Raw genomic sequence first — 13,793 nt, 5'->3', positions numbered from 1 at the left:
TTTTTTAAAAAGAAAATAATTAGATTAACAAAGTAATGTAAAGACTTCTTAAACTTTCCTAACTCTTAGCACATTCAAACAATCTAAAACTGACTCTTTCAGAAATTTCAAATATAATGGAAGTAATTAATCTGTTTGGCTATTGGAGGAGTCGTAAATAGGATCTAGGATACCATTTCTTTCAAATCAACCAAATAGTAGAAGGAAAAATTTATTTTACAAAGGCCTTTCTCCCTCTTATTACCCATGGGTGACATCAGAAATTCCCAAAGTCCACCAGACAGAAAAAGATAGATATGCCTATAAGGCCATTAAAAAAGCCTAAAAGAAAAACCGGACTTGGAAGACCAAGTATACCATTAGAATTTTTGGAGGGGATTTTCCATAGGATGTTCCCAAAACTTATGCGCTGACATTTTGCAGATTATTTGTTGATTTTAGGAATTTTCAATTAAGAGCTGTCCAGAGAAAAAAGCTATAGCCATAGGAGATGGACCGAAATCCTAGATGGATGGGAATAACAAGGGAAGATTAGAAACCCTTACTTATTTACTTTGCATTGTCGTACATCTCTAATGGACACAAACTTTTCGATCAATGCCTTCAATATTTGGAGCCCATTTTCCCATCTTCGTTGTTTGTATATAGTAGATTGCTTAGTATTTAGAGAAAAGGATGTTAAGAAAATGACACTGTGGGCAGTATTATGTATTTGCCACTATTTACCGACAAAAATCCATCCAACTTTTCTTGACTTGTTAGCATTGCATGAACACACGTATGTATGTGTCGGGTATGAGTGTTAGAATATGACACAGATATCGAGTATGGGATTCGATAAACTTTAAAAATAAAGATTTATGTATTCATTAAAATACTCAAATTTTAATTTTTTTTACATAATAATATGGTTATATCAAGTAATGCATGAAAATTTAAATAGGTTAAGTAAACATAATATTTTATTTTCATATGAAAACTTACTATTAGCATGGATTAAACTCAAAACATGCGGTAGTTGTAGGTAGTATAGTACTAACTCATTTGCTTGGAAAATTTAACCCATGTCATGTAGCATCTATGACTATGGCGTATCTCGGGGAACTGGATGTTTAACTGCGTTGATGGCATATCATGGGGTTTAAATTTATAGCCGTTAGTGTATAGTACTTAAAATTTGAAGTTCTGTGGTTTTTTGTATCATATACTTAGGGCATGTTTGGCAACCATGAAAAATTTATTCCATGGAATATTCATGGGCCCACCCATTGCTCACAATTAGCCCCACAAATATTCCATGGAATATATTTTCACGGTTGCCCTCTCCACTATTTTCCTCTCAAGTTTCTCTCTCTCTCTCTCTCTCTCTCTCTCTCTCTCTCATCTTCGAGAATTGGGCCCATGAATATTCCATGGAATAATTTTTTCATGGTTGCCAAACACGATCTTAATGAACTGCATGCTCCATTGGATTAATATGGTTGTTTTATTTATCTTGTAAAAGGATTTCTTAGAATTTTCTCCTATTATTGTGTTGTCTTGTCATATTCTTTTAGTCAATTAGTGTATCAGGGAACTATAGCGCTTATGATTTTATTAATTTGATGGTCTAATAGTTTTGTTTTATCTCATACTCTCAATGGATACTTTTACCAATATAGCTGTATCCTTCTGTTTTTTCATTTGTATTTATAAACAATTGTCTCTGTTCATTAGGATGAGATACGGAAGGGACTGGGTGTCTGCCCACAAAATGATGTTCTCTTTCCAGAATTAACGGTGAGTGTAATTAGAGACAATTTGTGCTTGTTTATGTAGGTATTAAATTCATTTGTGTTTTGCTATTTTTCCAAAAGTGCTCGATAGTTACTCTTCATATGTTTTTATTTAGAAGGTACTTGTGGGTTGCTCCATTTCCAGTTCGTATTTATATGATTCTCAGGATACTTGCTGTATATTATCTTATTTTTGACGACTGCATTTTTATTTTCAAGTCCTTTTGTTAGTATTGGAATAAATAATAATCATTCTTTGAGTGGCTGGTTCTGAGATTTTGCATTGTTGAATATCCATGTTCCTTTTTCTGAATGGTTGAATATCCATGTTCCTTCTCTTGCTTTATAATCTCTATGGTTTGTCAGTAACAAGCGGGGCTGTATGATTACATTGGTACATGTTTTAAAATTTCGGCCGAAACATTTTGTTTCAGCCGAAACATTTCGACTATGGCTTGCTACCGGAACGAATTCCACTTGGTTTAGGAAAAATACCAGATTTCGCCCGGAATTGTGAGATTTCGTTAATGTTTCGGTCGAAATATGCAAAACATGCAACTTTTCAATTATAAACAAGCAAAATTTCTATTGAAATATCAACATTTCGATAGAAACCCTGACAAAAATCAACTCCGCTCGCAAACAAGATGTTAGCATAAAAAACACAACGTGATTTGTTGCACGGCTGAACTCATGGGAACCGACATCAACGAAGGACGAGGATTCAAGGTTTACAAGTGCAAGCAAGGGCGTGGACGTTTGGACTGATTTGGATTGATGCATGGGACCATGGGACGTCACATACTAGTGGGCCATGGGCCATGTGGCGTTATTTTTAGTTTAGTCGTTGTTTCTATTTTAATTAGTTAGTTTTTTTCTTTTAATTGAGACATTATTTCTTTATTTAGTGTGCTAGGTTTAGTAAGTAGGTCTCTTATATTGTGACAAGGGAAAGGATGCTAAAAATAAGGATGAACAGTGCGCGTGAACAATAACGTGAATAGTAAAAAAAAAAAATTTGAGCAACTTTGGCTTGAACTTCTTCTTCCTCTCTTCTCTTTGTGGTTTGGAATCACTAATCTTATCTCCTCTCATCTATTCTCTTCTATTTCTTCAAAAAAGAATAAGAAAAGAAAGAGTTGGATGGAGAAAAGAGGGAAAAGAATCTACAAGAAGCGATCTTTTTGGGTTTTCTTTCTTCTTCTTTTTTGAAAGAGGGATAGGCCTACAAGTGGTATTTCCAAGAAATGGTGGGGTTTATGAACTCACACGAAGGGAAGGGTTAGAGTCTAGGGTGAGCTAGGGTTAGAGAATAGGGTTTAGGGTTATGGATTTAGGGTTAGGGTTTAGGGATGCACTAAGGAGGATGAACCCAAAAAGGGTTTTGGGAAAATCAAGGACATGGGAGTCTCATCGCGTCTTCAAATGGTCGTGGGGTGGGAGGGGGGTCTCATCTTGTCGCGTCTTCAGGATACCATGTAAGAATGAGCGTAGAGAAGAGAGAGTGAGAAATGTGAATGGGAACTCTTCCTTCCTTACTTTTTAGGATCTTTGCTCTGATACCATGTTAGAATAGATAAGGATAAGGAAAGAAGAAGAAGAAGAGTGAGGGAGAAGATTAGGGATTCTCCACTAAGGAGTCCTCCCATCCCATGTAATTGATGTATATATGCCCAAAGTATGGCAACCTTGTACAAAGACTACAATACCCCTCATACTACAAGTAATGAATAAACTAGCCTCACAAACTCTTTAACAATCATCATAAAAAAGGGGGAGATTGTTAGCCTAAGGGTTCCCATGGGTTCAACTAATCATCTTATTGTTTTGATGCTAACAATCCCAAATTGATTAGTCCCTTATGGATTGAGGAGATGCCTTGAGTGTTGTGCTATAGACATGATATTCACAGATTGATTCACTCTAGCACAATCATTGTACTATGGCCAAAAGCTTGATGATGAACCAAACACATGTCAAAGGAGCTGGAACATACTTGGATCAATCATTCCTTGGAGGTACATTCAAGGTGGAGCTCAATTTCAAGCATCCCAAGCAAGTGAACATTCAAAGAACATCATTGAAGGCCAAATCTTGAGGATCAATATGCACAAAGGTCAAACGAGCTTGAACACATTGGTGGCATTATCCTTGGAAGATGTCAAAGTAAGGAGCTTGAGTGAAAGACCCCACAAGCATTCCATGAACTTAAAAGGAGATCCAATGAAGGCTAGTTAAAGAAGTTCAAGTCATTCAAGAAAAGTGCACAAAATGGTAGAATGTATTTCATTCTCTCTTGAACTTATTTTTTATCAAGGCACACTCAAAGATACCCAAAGTGTTTTCAAAAGATACCCAAAACTAAGTGGATCCAAAGCCCAAGTGCCAAAGTGAACTCAAACATGAAAAAACACCAACTTGGCACTTGCTTATTGACAACTGACCTTAATGCTATAATAATTGGTCAAAATCATTTTCAAATATTTTTAACAAATAGATCTTGTTCTCTTGTCCGTAGAGTACAAGAACTTTGAAATCCGATAAGAAACGAAGGAGATATGAATTTTACAAAAAATCACTTAAAATTGAATTGGATATTCTCTTCTTGCTAATTAGGCCTTTTATTCTTCTAATCAAGTTTGTGAATCAACTAGGTATTCAAAATCACATCATTGCTATTAAGTTTAATTAACTAAACTAACTTGATTAGGAAAGGTTAAAACTAAGTGAAATTGGAAAGGTTTCAAAAAGGTCAAATTTTTTAAGGACAACCAATTCACCCCCCTCTTGGTTGCCAAACCGGGAATTCAAACGATAAGAACAACGAGATTCCTTTAAGATAATTTTAAAGAAAATGATAAAAATAAAAAGAATAACCAGCGGCGAAGAATCTTATCTGGATTTCTGCCGTGATTTTGTATCGAATTGTTTCTATTATTTTACAAGATTTCAGCTGAAATTTCGTACCGAAACTCAATTTTTTCTGTTCCGCTGATGACCTAAACCAAAATTTAAAACCTACCGTGGATGATCTAGGTCATCTATTTGGTGGCCTCTATTGTGGATAATTGTTGGTGCATAAATCTCTATAACCATACAATTCTCGCTGCCGCATCGATGGGTTTTAGATATGTTCAAAGCAAATTTTGAATCGTTGGGTGCGAAAACTAGTTTTTTTTTATGTCTTGGAACTATCAATAATCAAATTGAGAAGACAGTTTGTAATTGAGAATAAGAAAAAAAAATACTTTGACACTATATGTTTTATTCAGAGTGATGGTAAATTGATAAATGTATTGATGCGGAAGAGGATGAAAAGAAATACTAGTGTCACTTAAGGAAGAGAGGGGACTGGGAGGGGGCTAGGGATTGGAATGAACGGTTTGCACAAGCTTAGGTAACTTTTGATGAAAAATAATATAAAAGGGCCTGGTTGTTTGAAATTTCCAAAAAAAAAAAGAGTTGAAATTTCAATCCGTATTTTTGGAGGCAATAGTAAAGTAATTGAAACGAAGGTGGCAACTGTGATATAATTGAAACTAATGTGGTATAAGTGTTGATTTGGTGATTGTGGGTGGCAAAAATGATGTTTTTTATTTTCCTTGTACTTAAATGGCTAAACTTTAACGATTTGCATGCCCATTGTTTTAGTGGATCCATAGGGCCAATATTGGCACTTCAAATCGAAAGCAAATTGAACTGAATCGGATTAGTGCATGAAGGGTTATGTAAAACCATGAACGTTGGCCATTCTGCAAGTAGGATACTACGAACTGAAAACTACGATCCCAAGGCCAAACAATATATTCCTGTGAAGTACTCACGACTGGGTCTTGTATTTTTGCAAATCATGGTGTTGCTGTTTAGGTAAAAGCCAACCTTTGTGGTTGATACCCAGGCTTTATCTTTCTTGATATTTTATCAGTCCATTTAATTTTACTAGTAACTAATTGCGTTTATCTTTCTTGATTTTTTATCACTGCATTTCATTTTTACTAGTAACTAATCATTGTTGTCCATTCAAAAAAAATAAAATCATAGTTGTATTCTTATTAATGTTTTGATGCTTTATTTTTGTAGCATTTGAGGCAATTTTTTACCAAATCGATGCTTCTTTTTTATACTACTTGCAATTTTTTACCATGTCGATGCTTATTTTTTATACAACTTGTTTACATGATGGTTCAAGATATATTTAGTACAACAATTTATTCTATCCAGGTCAAGGAACATTTGGAAATATTTGCAGTTTTGAAAGGCGTTGAGGAAGACTTGCTGGAGACTAAAGTAAATGAAATGGTCGACGAAGTGAGTTTCTAATATTACAAGTAGCTATACCTTTGCATGCAAATGGTGGTGAAGCCAGCCCATGTATATATCTCAGTCTATAACTTTGAAATTCTTGAGTTGGATATCTGACTACTAACCTCTTTAGATTACATATAACATGGATTCGTCTTGTCTTTACTGGATCTATGATTTCTTTTGAGAATTTACTATATCCTATTCTTTTTCTCTTTCGCTCCTTATATTGCATTCAGGTGCTTTTCTATTAGTTCTGAATAGAACAGGAAGTTCATCTGCCAGATATAGATTGTATAATGTTTATACTGACCTATGTCACAAATATCATTCTCGGGAAGTTTTCGGCGGTATAGATATTTTTTAATTTTTTTGGGTTTATATCGAGGAAAAAACGATAAAAATAAAATTATTTAAACAATATATAAATATATAAAATTTAAGAAAAAATATAAATAAAATTATTGTTAAAATATCGGGATAATTTCTTGATATTATCACAATTTTTTCTGATAAAAATGAAAATATCACTATATTTTTAAAATCTGGGGATTATTTTGGGATTTTGTAGTTTTATCAAATTGTCACGATAAAAAAACGATATTTTGAAATAACGGAGATATTTCTGACATAGATACTGAAGAAGTACACACTTGAATTACTAACAAAGTAATTTATGGCCTTTTAAAATGATGATGTTGAATTCAGGTGGGCTTGGCAGATAAAGTCAACACAGTTGTCAGTGCTCTGTCAGGTGGGATGAAGAGGAAGTTGTCCCTTGGGATAGCACTCATAGGAAACAGCAAGGTGCATTGAAGGCCTGACAAAGATATTATTGGTGTTATTTTTTTTTGTCTTCGCGTACCTGAGAAGAATTTCCCATTTTCTCCACACAGGTTATCATTCTTGATGAACCAACGAGTGGAATGGACCCATACTCAATGCGGTCAACATGGCAACTAATCAAAAGGATCAAGAAGAGTAGGATAATATTATTGACCACTCACTCAATGGATGAGGCCGACGAGCTAGGCGATCGCATAGCTATCATGGCAAATGGTTCTTTGAGATGCTGTGGCAGGTTGCTTTGCTATTTGAACTTTAATGAAATCTGATAATCAAGGGCCTGACGCGATGCATGACAAATACCTTTCTATTGTGATCATGGCTTTAAACTTCAGTTTCGGTTTCAATCCCTACCGAAACTGATTTTTTTTCCAATTTTCAGTCATTTCGGCCGAATTTTTTACAATTTAGGTCAAAATGACCCAATTTCGACCAAAATCCGAAAATTTCAGATTTCGGGCCCAACCGAAATCTGAAATTTTGGACCAAAATTTATGATTTCAGCCGAAATTTAAAACAATGACTGTGACATTATGTTTGTGCCAGAAAAATGATTGCAAGACACATTTTATTGTGCATCTAATCTCGCCCTTTATACGCCTTTCGTTTCCGAGGTTAATATATCGGGTTCTGCTGTATGAGTCCAATCACATTAATGATAGAATAAGATTAACCAAAAAGCATCTCTACAAGTATGGAAATTAAAAGTCCTCAAAGTTAGAATTAGGTATATGTATTCATGTTCAAACTGTTGGCTCTTGTTGCTTGCAGACAGGTATTGCTATTGGTTCTTGGATCCATTTTTCTCTTGAATTTGACTTATGCTCTCGCACAATGTTCCAAATTGAGTGGCTGACCGTCTATCTGTGATGACATTACGCACTTCGATTTTCTCATTTAGGAGCTTTGGATAACTCCTTGAAGGCCCCAAATAAAACCCGTCGTTCATAATATGATCAAAACTCCAATTTCTTTTCTTGATCATTATTGTTAGATGGACTCTTAAATGCAACAACTTGTTGACATGAGCTCGTGAATTGATCCCATATAAGTCTCATGGCTGTTATGTTGGGATCACTTGTCCCGACCGTATTTCAAAATAACTTGGTGTTGGACAGAATTTTGAAGAGGTGGGGAATTTCTCACAATAGCTTCACCTCTGATTTACCATAGATTTTTTAACTGGACATTTAAAGGGGGCATCGTTAGGCGAAGCAATAGCTATTAAAGCTTTACTTTTTAGAGGGAAAATTCTAATAATAGCTTCTCCTCTAATATACCATACTCTCTAACTGGGCGTTTAAAGGGGGCATCATTAGGTGAAGCAATAGCTACTAAAGTTTTGCTTCTCAATGAATTTAATTAATTTTCAGTCATTTTAATTAATTTTCTTCCATTACTATGTCTATTAGTTTTTCGGTAGTAATTTGGAACATTGTACGAGTGCATAAGTGAACCGTCTTTGGTCAGACAGATGCATGAAATCATTCATTTTATATTTCTAAAATAATATATTAATGTCCTGTTTCGTGGGATTATTTGACTTCATCATGTATAACTCGTAGCTGATTGTTACTTCAGAACATTGTTTTGAAACGTCGAAATTGGTTCCAGTTTTGGGACATTTATTTATTTTTTCTATTGTATCCACTCATTTTCTAATGGATTCATTTCATAGAAGAGTGGCACAGTTTTTCGGCCAGCTGCCAACCTGACACCAACCCTCCTCCTTTATCCTGGCTTGGGACATGCTGTGGAAAACACAGGCGGAGTTTGGGACAAAGTCTTTGTTCCAAACTCAATTTTGGATAACATGGATAGAAACAGTGAGGAAAGACTTGATAGCTAGGAACTTAATAGTGAACATAACCTTGGATAGGATAGAATGGAAGAAAATGATCCACGTAGAAGAACCCAACTAGAACCAGGATTAGAGACGGGTAGATCCCTTTTACCTTCTTCATGAATTTTTTTTTCTAAAGGATTCATTTAGCCGACCCCAACTAGCTTGGGACAAAGGCTTTGTTGAGTTGAGTTGAGTATTGTATCCACTCATGTTTCTATTGTAACATAACTAAGTTTTTGATTTTTTTGTTGGAGTTGTCAACCTTAGAGAACCCATTTCTGATTTAAAGTGTTTTATGTTGCCACAGTTCTCTTTTCTTAAAACACCGATATGGGGTTGGTTATACTCTTACCTTGGTGAAGGTTTGTTCCCATTGTAAACTATTTTATGAAACATAGCTTCAGCGTCTCAATTAGATAACAAATGTCATTTCTTTTCATGATTTGAAGGTCTCTTATTTTGCTACTGTTTTTTTTTTTTTTTTGACAGACTTTACCTAGTGCCTCTGTAGCCGCTGACATTGTTCGTCGCCATGTTCCATCAGCAACACGCTTAAGTGATGTATTCATCTCTCCTTACATTCTCAATTTTGCATGCAATTATCAATCCAAAATTTGATGTAGTTTTGGGATCCATTCACTTTGCTACTAATACCACATAGTTGTCAACCCGTGGAGTTGTGACTCGATTTTTTATTTGATGACTCTCGGCTCGTGGCTCAAGAGCTTTTGACATGAACAAACATTTAGTTGAAAAAAAATAAAATAAGATGAAGCATGTAAAAAATATAACCTGACAGCACATAGATAAAGTACTAAGCCAAAAATATATATAACTATATGCTTGTAACTTGCATGTACAAAAATAATTAAGTTCTATGTTCCTACTTCCAAGTTTCAACCATCAAAACAAGGAAACCCACGCCCAGCGACTCGAGGAATCTGAAAACTTCTTTAGTGTTGATTCCAGAATTATGTATTAAATTATTTATTGGTAAGGATTGTGAGGCCTTCTCTTGCCCATGCATTTAGTTTGTTGAATATTTATTACATCTTGGTTTATTGCCACTGATCCCTACATAAATGTTGTTAATTTTAAGTCAAATTTCATAATCTGAAAATCATTCGTGGCTTTCCGTTCTGCCTTTTCAGGTTGGTACAGAGGTTTCCTTCAAACTTCCTCTAGCATCATCATCGTCCTTTGAAAGTATGTTCAGGGAAATTGAAAGCTATATCAGAAAACCAGGCAATTCCTTTGAAACAAGCAGTAATGAGGATGTGGATTGTTTTGCTATCGAGAGTTATGGTATCTCTGTCACTACTTTGGAAGAGGTGTTTTTGAGAGTTGCAGGATGTGATTTTGATGAAACTGAACAGGTGGAAATTAATAATAATGCTCACATTGGACCTCACTCGGTGGTTTCTGATGTTTCTCTTCATTCAAAGGCCTCAAATTCAAAAATATATGATGGGAATTATAAGAAAGTTTTTGGATTCATTTGCTCTATTGTGAAGAGAGCTTTTAGTTTGATTTTTTCCATGGTTTTCAGTTTCGTAACCTTCTTAAACACCCAATGCTGTAGCTCTGGAGTCATTATAAGGTCTACATTTTGGCAACATTCGAGAGCACTACTCATAAAGAGGGCAATTTTTGCTCGGCGAGACAGAAGAACTATTGTTTTCCAGCTTCTTATCCCCGCCGTCTTCTTGTTTTTTGGTCTTCTTTTTCTTAAGTTGAAGCCACATCCTGATCAGCTGTCAGTGACCCTCACTACTTCACATTTTAATCCTTTGCTTGTTGGTGGTGGTGGTGGTGGGCCAATTCCATTCAATCTATCTTTGCCTATCTCACATAAGGTTCTTTGATTATTTTAAACTTGTGTTTACAAGATCTCTATAATTTTTTGTTGCATTATGTCTGTGTTGTGGGATTTTCATAGTTTTTTAGGCTTACATGCAAAAAAAAAAAAACACTTTTTCATCGTCATTTAAAAAAAACCAGCCTAACCAGTTACCTACTCCGCAGGTTGCACGGTATATTAAAGGTGGTTGGGTTCAGAGATTGGAACCAAGGACATATAAGTTTCCTTATTCAGAGAAGGCACTTGCGGAAGCTATTGATGTAGCAGGCCCAACATTGGGACCGACTCTTATTTCTATGAGTGAATTTCTTATTACTAGCTTGAATGAATCGTATGAATCAAGGTGTGTTGATTTGAACATTGCTGCACTAATTCCTTTCAGTGAAGTATTTACATTAATGCTAAAAATATTTTAGTTGAATCATGCCGAAAATTGTAAGGGTGATTCAGCTTTGTCAAAGACAGCATGAAATGTTCATTTATAAATGTTTTATCTAAGATTTGTGGACACGGACACGAGTGTTGCATGTCGACACGGACACCAAGTGTCGGACACGGCAAACCCCCAAAATTTAGAAACGGAGACACGGCTAAAATAGAAAGTATATATAATTATGATTTGTGGATACGGATTCGTGTGTCCAGTTTCGACATGGATATGACTAACATGGCAACATCTAAATATCTAAAAATGATGACACGTGCATGCATATAAAATTACTGATTAATATCATAATTTGTAACAATATAAATATGGTATTCAATTAACAAACTAATAAGTCTTAGAATTAATCTACTATAATGTAAAACAAACATGAGACGTATTTGTAAAACTACCTATTATTCCAAAAGCTTAAGCTGCTGGAGAAGATGTTCTTTAATCTTTTATACTTTAACACTCCCCCTCACGTGTGGCCCCTCTTTTTAGGGTTTGCCTACACATGGCACATGTGGCCCCTCTTTTGGGTTGGCTATTAAATGTGGATTTTTAATATCAAGGAGTTTTAAACCCGGGCAATTTGCTCTGATACCATGTGAAACTACCAATTACTCCAAACTAGTAAAAATGCACGTGCAAATGCACATGTGATCCGTTTACATAAGAAAAACAACTATGTATTATTCGGATTTTCATATCTACAAAGAGGATCAGCTGATCCTAAACGATGACAATCCGAGCTATATTTGGACTTAATCAAATGGAATGCCAGTAAAAATCATACATAAAAAACCTAATTTAGAGAGAACCATATTTGAAATCATACTTTAGTTTGATTACAATCAAGTGTTGGGAAACTGGTTAAAGACATGAGGATTCAGTACCCCAATATGACCATCTTGAGAAAGGCCAAACTCTAAGCCAGAAAGCTGCAGGTTATGTATGCTTTTTTGCTGAAAAACAAAGCGTGTTATCGGATTTTTAAGTCCAATATGATGCCATTGTTGGATTTATCAATCGATCAACTCTTAGAATCCAACACAAAGATGATTACATCATTAAGAACAATAAAGAGAGGAGCAAAGCATATTAGTGTTTGTTGATTGTGCAATGAAAACATATAAAGTCAGTCTTAACAACCTAAAGAAACTTTGGATCATAACTAAACATCAAATGAGGACTGATTTTTAACCCATTGAAGAAGGAAAAAAAGCTCCAACAGATTTCTAAAATGAATAACTACCTCATCCTCATACCAAGCAACCAAATGAAATCTATAACTTGTATGTTCTCTTATGAAAGTTCCCAACATCTGGCCAAATACAGTCACACAAGTCTAATGCTGCCACTTGCTAAAACTAACTCTAGAAGAATCATTCATATTCCTCAGAATTCTCCTAAATTAAAAAGAACCCAGATTGGAACTCATTACAATTTCCCGAAGGTGATTGAGTCCCATTGATGATGTCATGATATGATCTTCCAGCTTTCTTTTCATTTTTTTATGGAAAGGAAAAATTGTCATGAGAATTTGTTTTTATGAAAAATGTTTTCCTAACATCTAAACAGAGCCATATTGAAAATCCAATTTTATTGCAACAAAAATTTAACCAATCCTATTCAATTTTTATATAGAGGGACTTTCAGTTTATGATGATTACTCTAAATTAATCATTTTTTTTTTTTGATTGGTTTCCTTTAAATTAACCATAATCATATTATTTCTCTCTAACTTGAGGAAAGAAAAATTGTCACGAGAAATTTTTTTTCGTGAGAATTGTTTTTCCTGAAATCTAAACATATAGAGAAAATCCAATTTTATCCGAACAAGAATTTAACCAACCCTATTCAATTTTAATATAGAGGGGACTTTCAATTTATGATGAAAAGCCTTTAAATTAATCAGTCCTATTATTTCTCTGTAAATTGAGGAAAGAAATTTTTTTTCCTTCAATCCAAACAATCCAAACAGTAACATAGAGAAAATCCAATTCATCCCAACAAAAATAGTTGAAAAAAGGACAAGTCAAAGTCCACCTTTTGCAAAGCATTGTCCTCCTCCTTTTGTTAAAATTCCCTATGCGTCCTATGTATCTTTTCACAAATCTACCAGCTATGTGTGTCTATACTTCAGTTTTTTTCGTCATTTCCATTCCTCTACCCTGTTTAGATTTCAGGAAAATTGTGATGAATATGAATGATTCTTCTAGAGTTAGTTTTAGAAATTGGCATCATTAGAGACTTGTGTGGACTGTACTTGGCTAGTTATTAGAAACTTTCTTAAGAGAACATATAAGTTATAGATGTCATTTGATTGCTTGATATGAGGATGAGGTAGTTTTTCATTATAGAAATCTTTTGGAGCTGTTTTTTCCTTCTTCAATGGGTTAACAGTCAGTCCTCCTGATGTTTAGTTATGATCCAAAGTTTCTTAGGTTTGTAAGGCTGAATATATGTTTTCACTGTACAATCAACAAACATTAATATACTTTTCTGTTCTCTTTATTGTTCTTAATGATGTAATCACTTTTGTGTTAGATTCTAAGAGTTGATCGGTCGATAAATCCAACAATGGCATCATATTGGAGTTAAAGATCCGATAACACACTTTGTTTTTCAGAAAAAAAAAAGCATGCATAACCTGCAGCTTTCTGGCTTAGAGTTTGGCCTTTCTCAAGATGGTCATATTGGGGTATTGAATCCTCATGTCTTTAACCAGTTTCC

General features: G+C 34.7%; 1 protein-coding gene across 4 annotated transcripts in view; it reads left to right on the top strand.

Annotated features, from left to right (window-relative positions):
• The window catches only part of ABCA1 (ATP-binding cassette A1), an 82,058-nt gene that overhangs the window by 34,689 nt on the left and 33,576 nt on the right, over positions 1–13,793 (top strand). For all 4 annotated transcript variants that reach the window (XR_013252118.1, XR_013252119.1, XM_077385574.1 and 1 more), the window contains 8 exons: positions 1,717–1,779; positions 5,997–6,083; positions 6,786–6,884; positions 6,974–7,158; positions 9,077–9,131; positions 9,259–9,330; positions 9,921–10,625; positions 10,795–10,973. Coding sequence is in view for 2 of the 4 variants with exons in the window: in XM_077385574.1 (XP_077241689.1) it covers positions 1,717–1,779; positions 5,997–6,083; positions 6,786–6,884; positions 6,974–7,158; positions 9,077–9,131; positions 9,259–9,330; positions 9,921–10,625; positions 10,795–10,973 (1,445 nt within the window). In the remaining 2 variants the exon portion in view is untranslated. The remainder of the gene's footprint in view (positions 1–1,716; positions 1,780–5,996; positions 6,084–6,785; positions 6,885–6,973; positions 7,159–9,076; positions 9,132–9,258; positions 9,331–9,920; positions 10,626–10,794; positions 10,974–13,793) is intronic.

The sequence above is a fragment of the Tasmannia lanceolata genome, unplaced genomic scaffold, assembly GCF_043159265.1.
Source record: "Tasmannia lanceolata isolate RefF3 unplaced genomic scaffold, GAP_Taslan_0.1 ptg000007l, whole genome shotgun sequence".
NCBI classification, from domain to species: Eukaryota; Viridiplantae; Streptophyta; class Magnoliopsida; order Canellales; family Winteraceae; genus Tasmannia; species Tasmannia lanceolata.
This window is presented reverse-complemented; position numbering and strand designations above follow the sequence as displayed.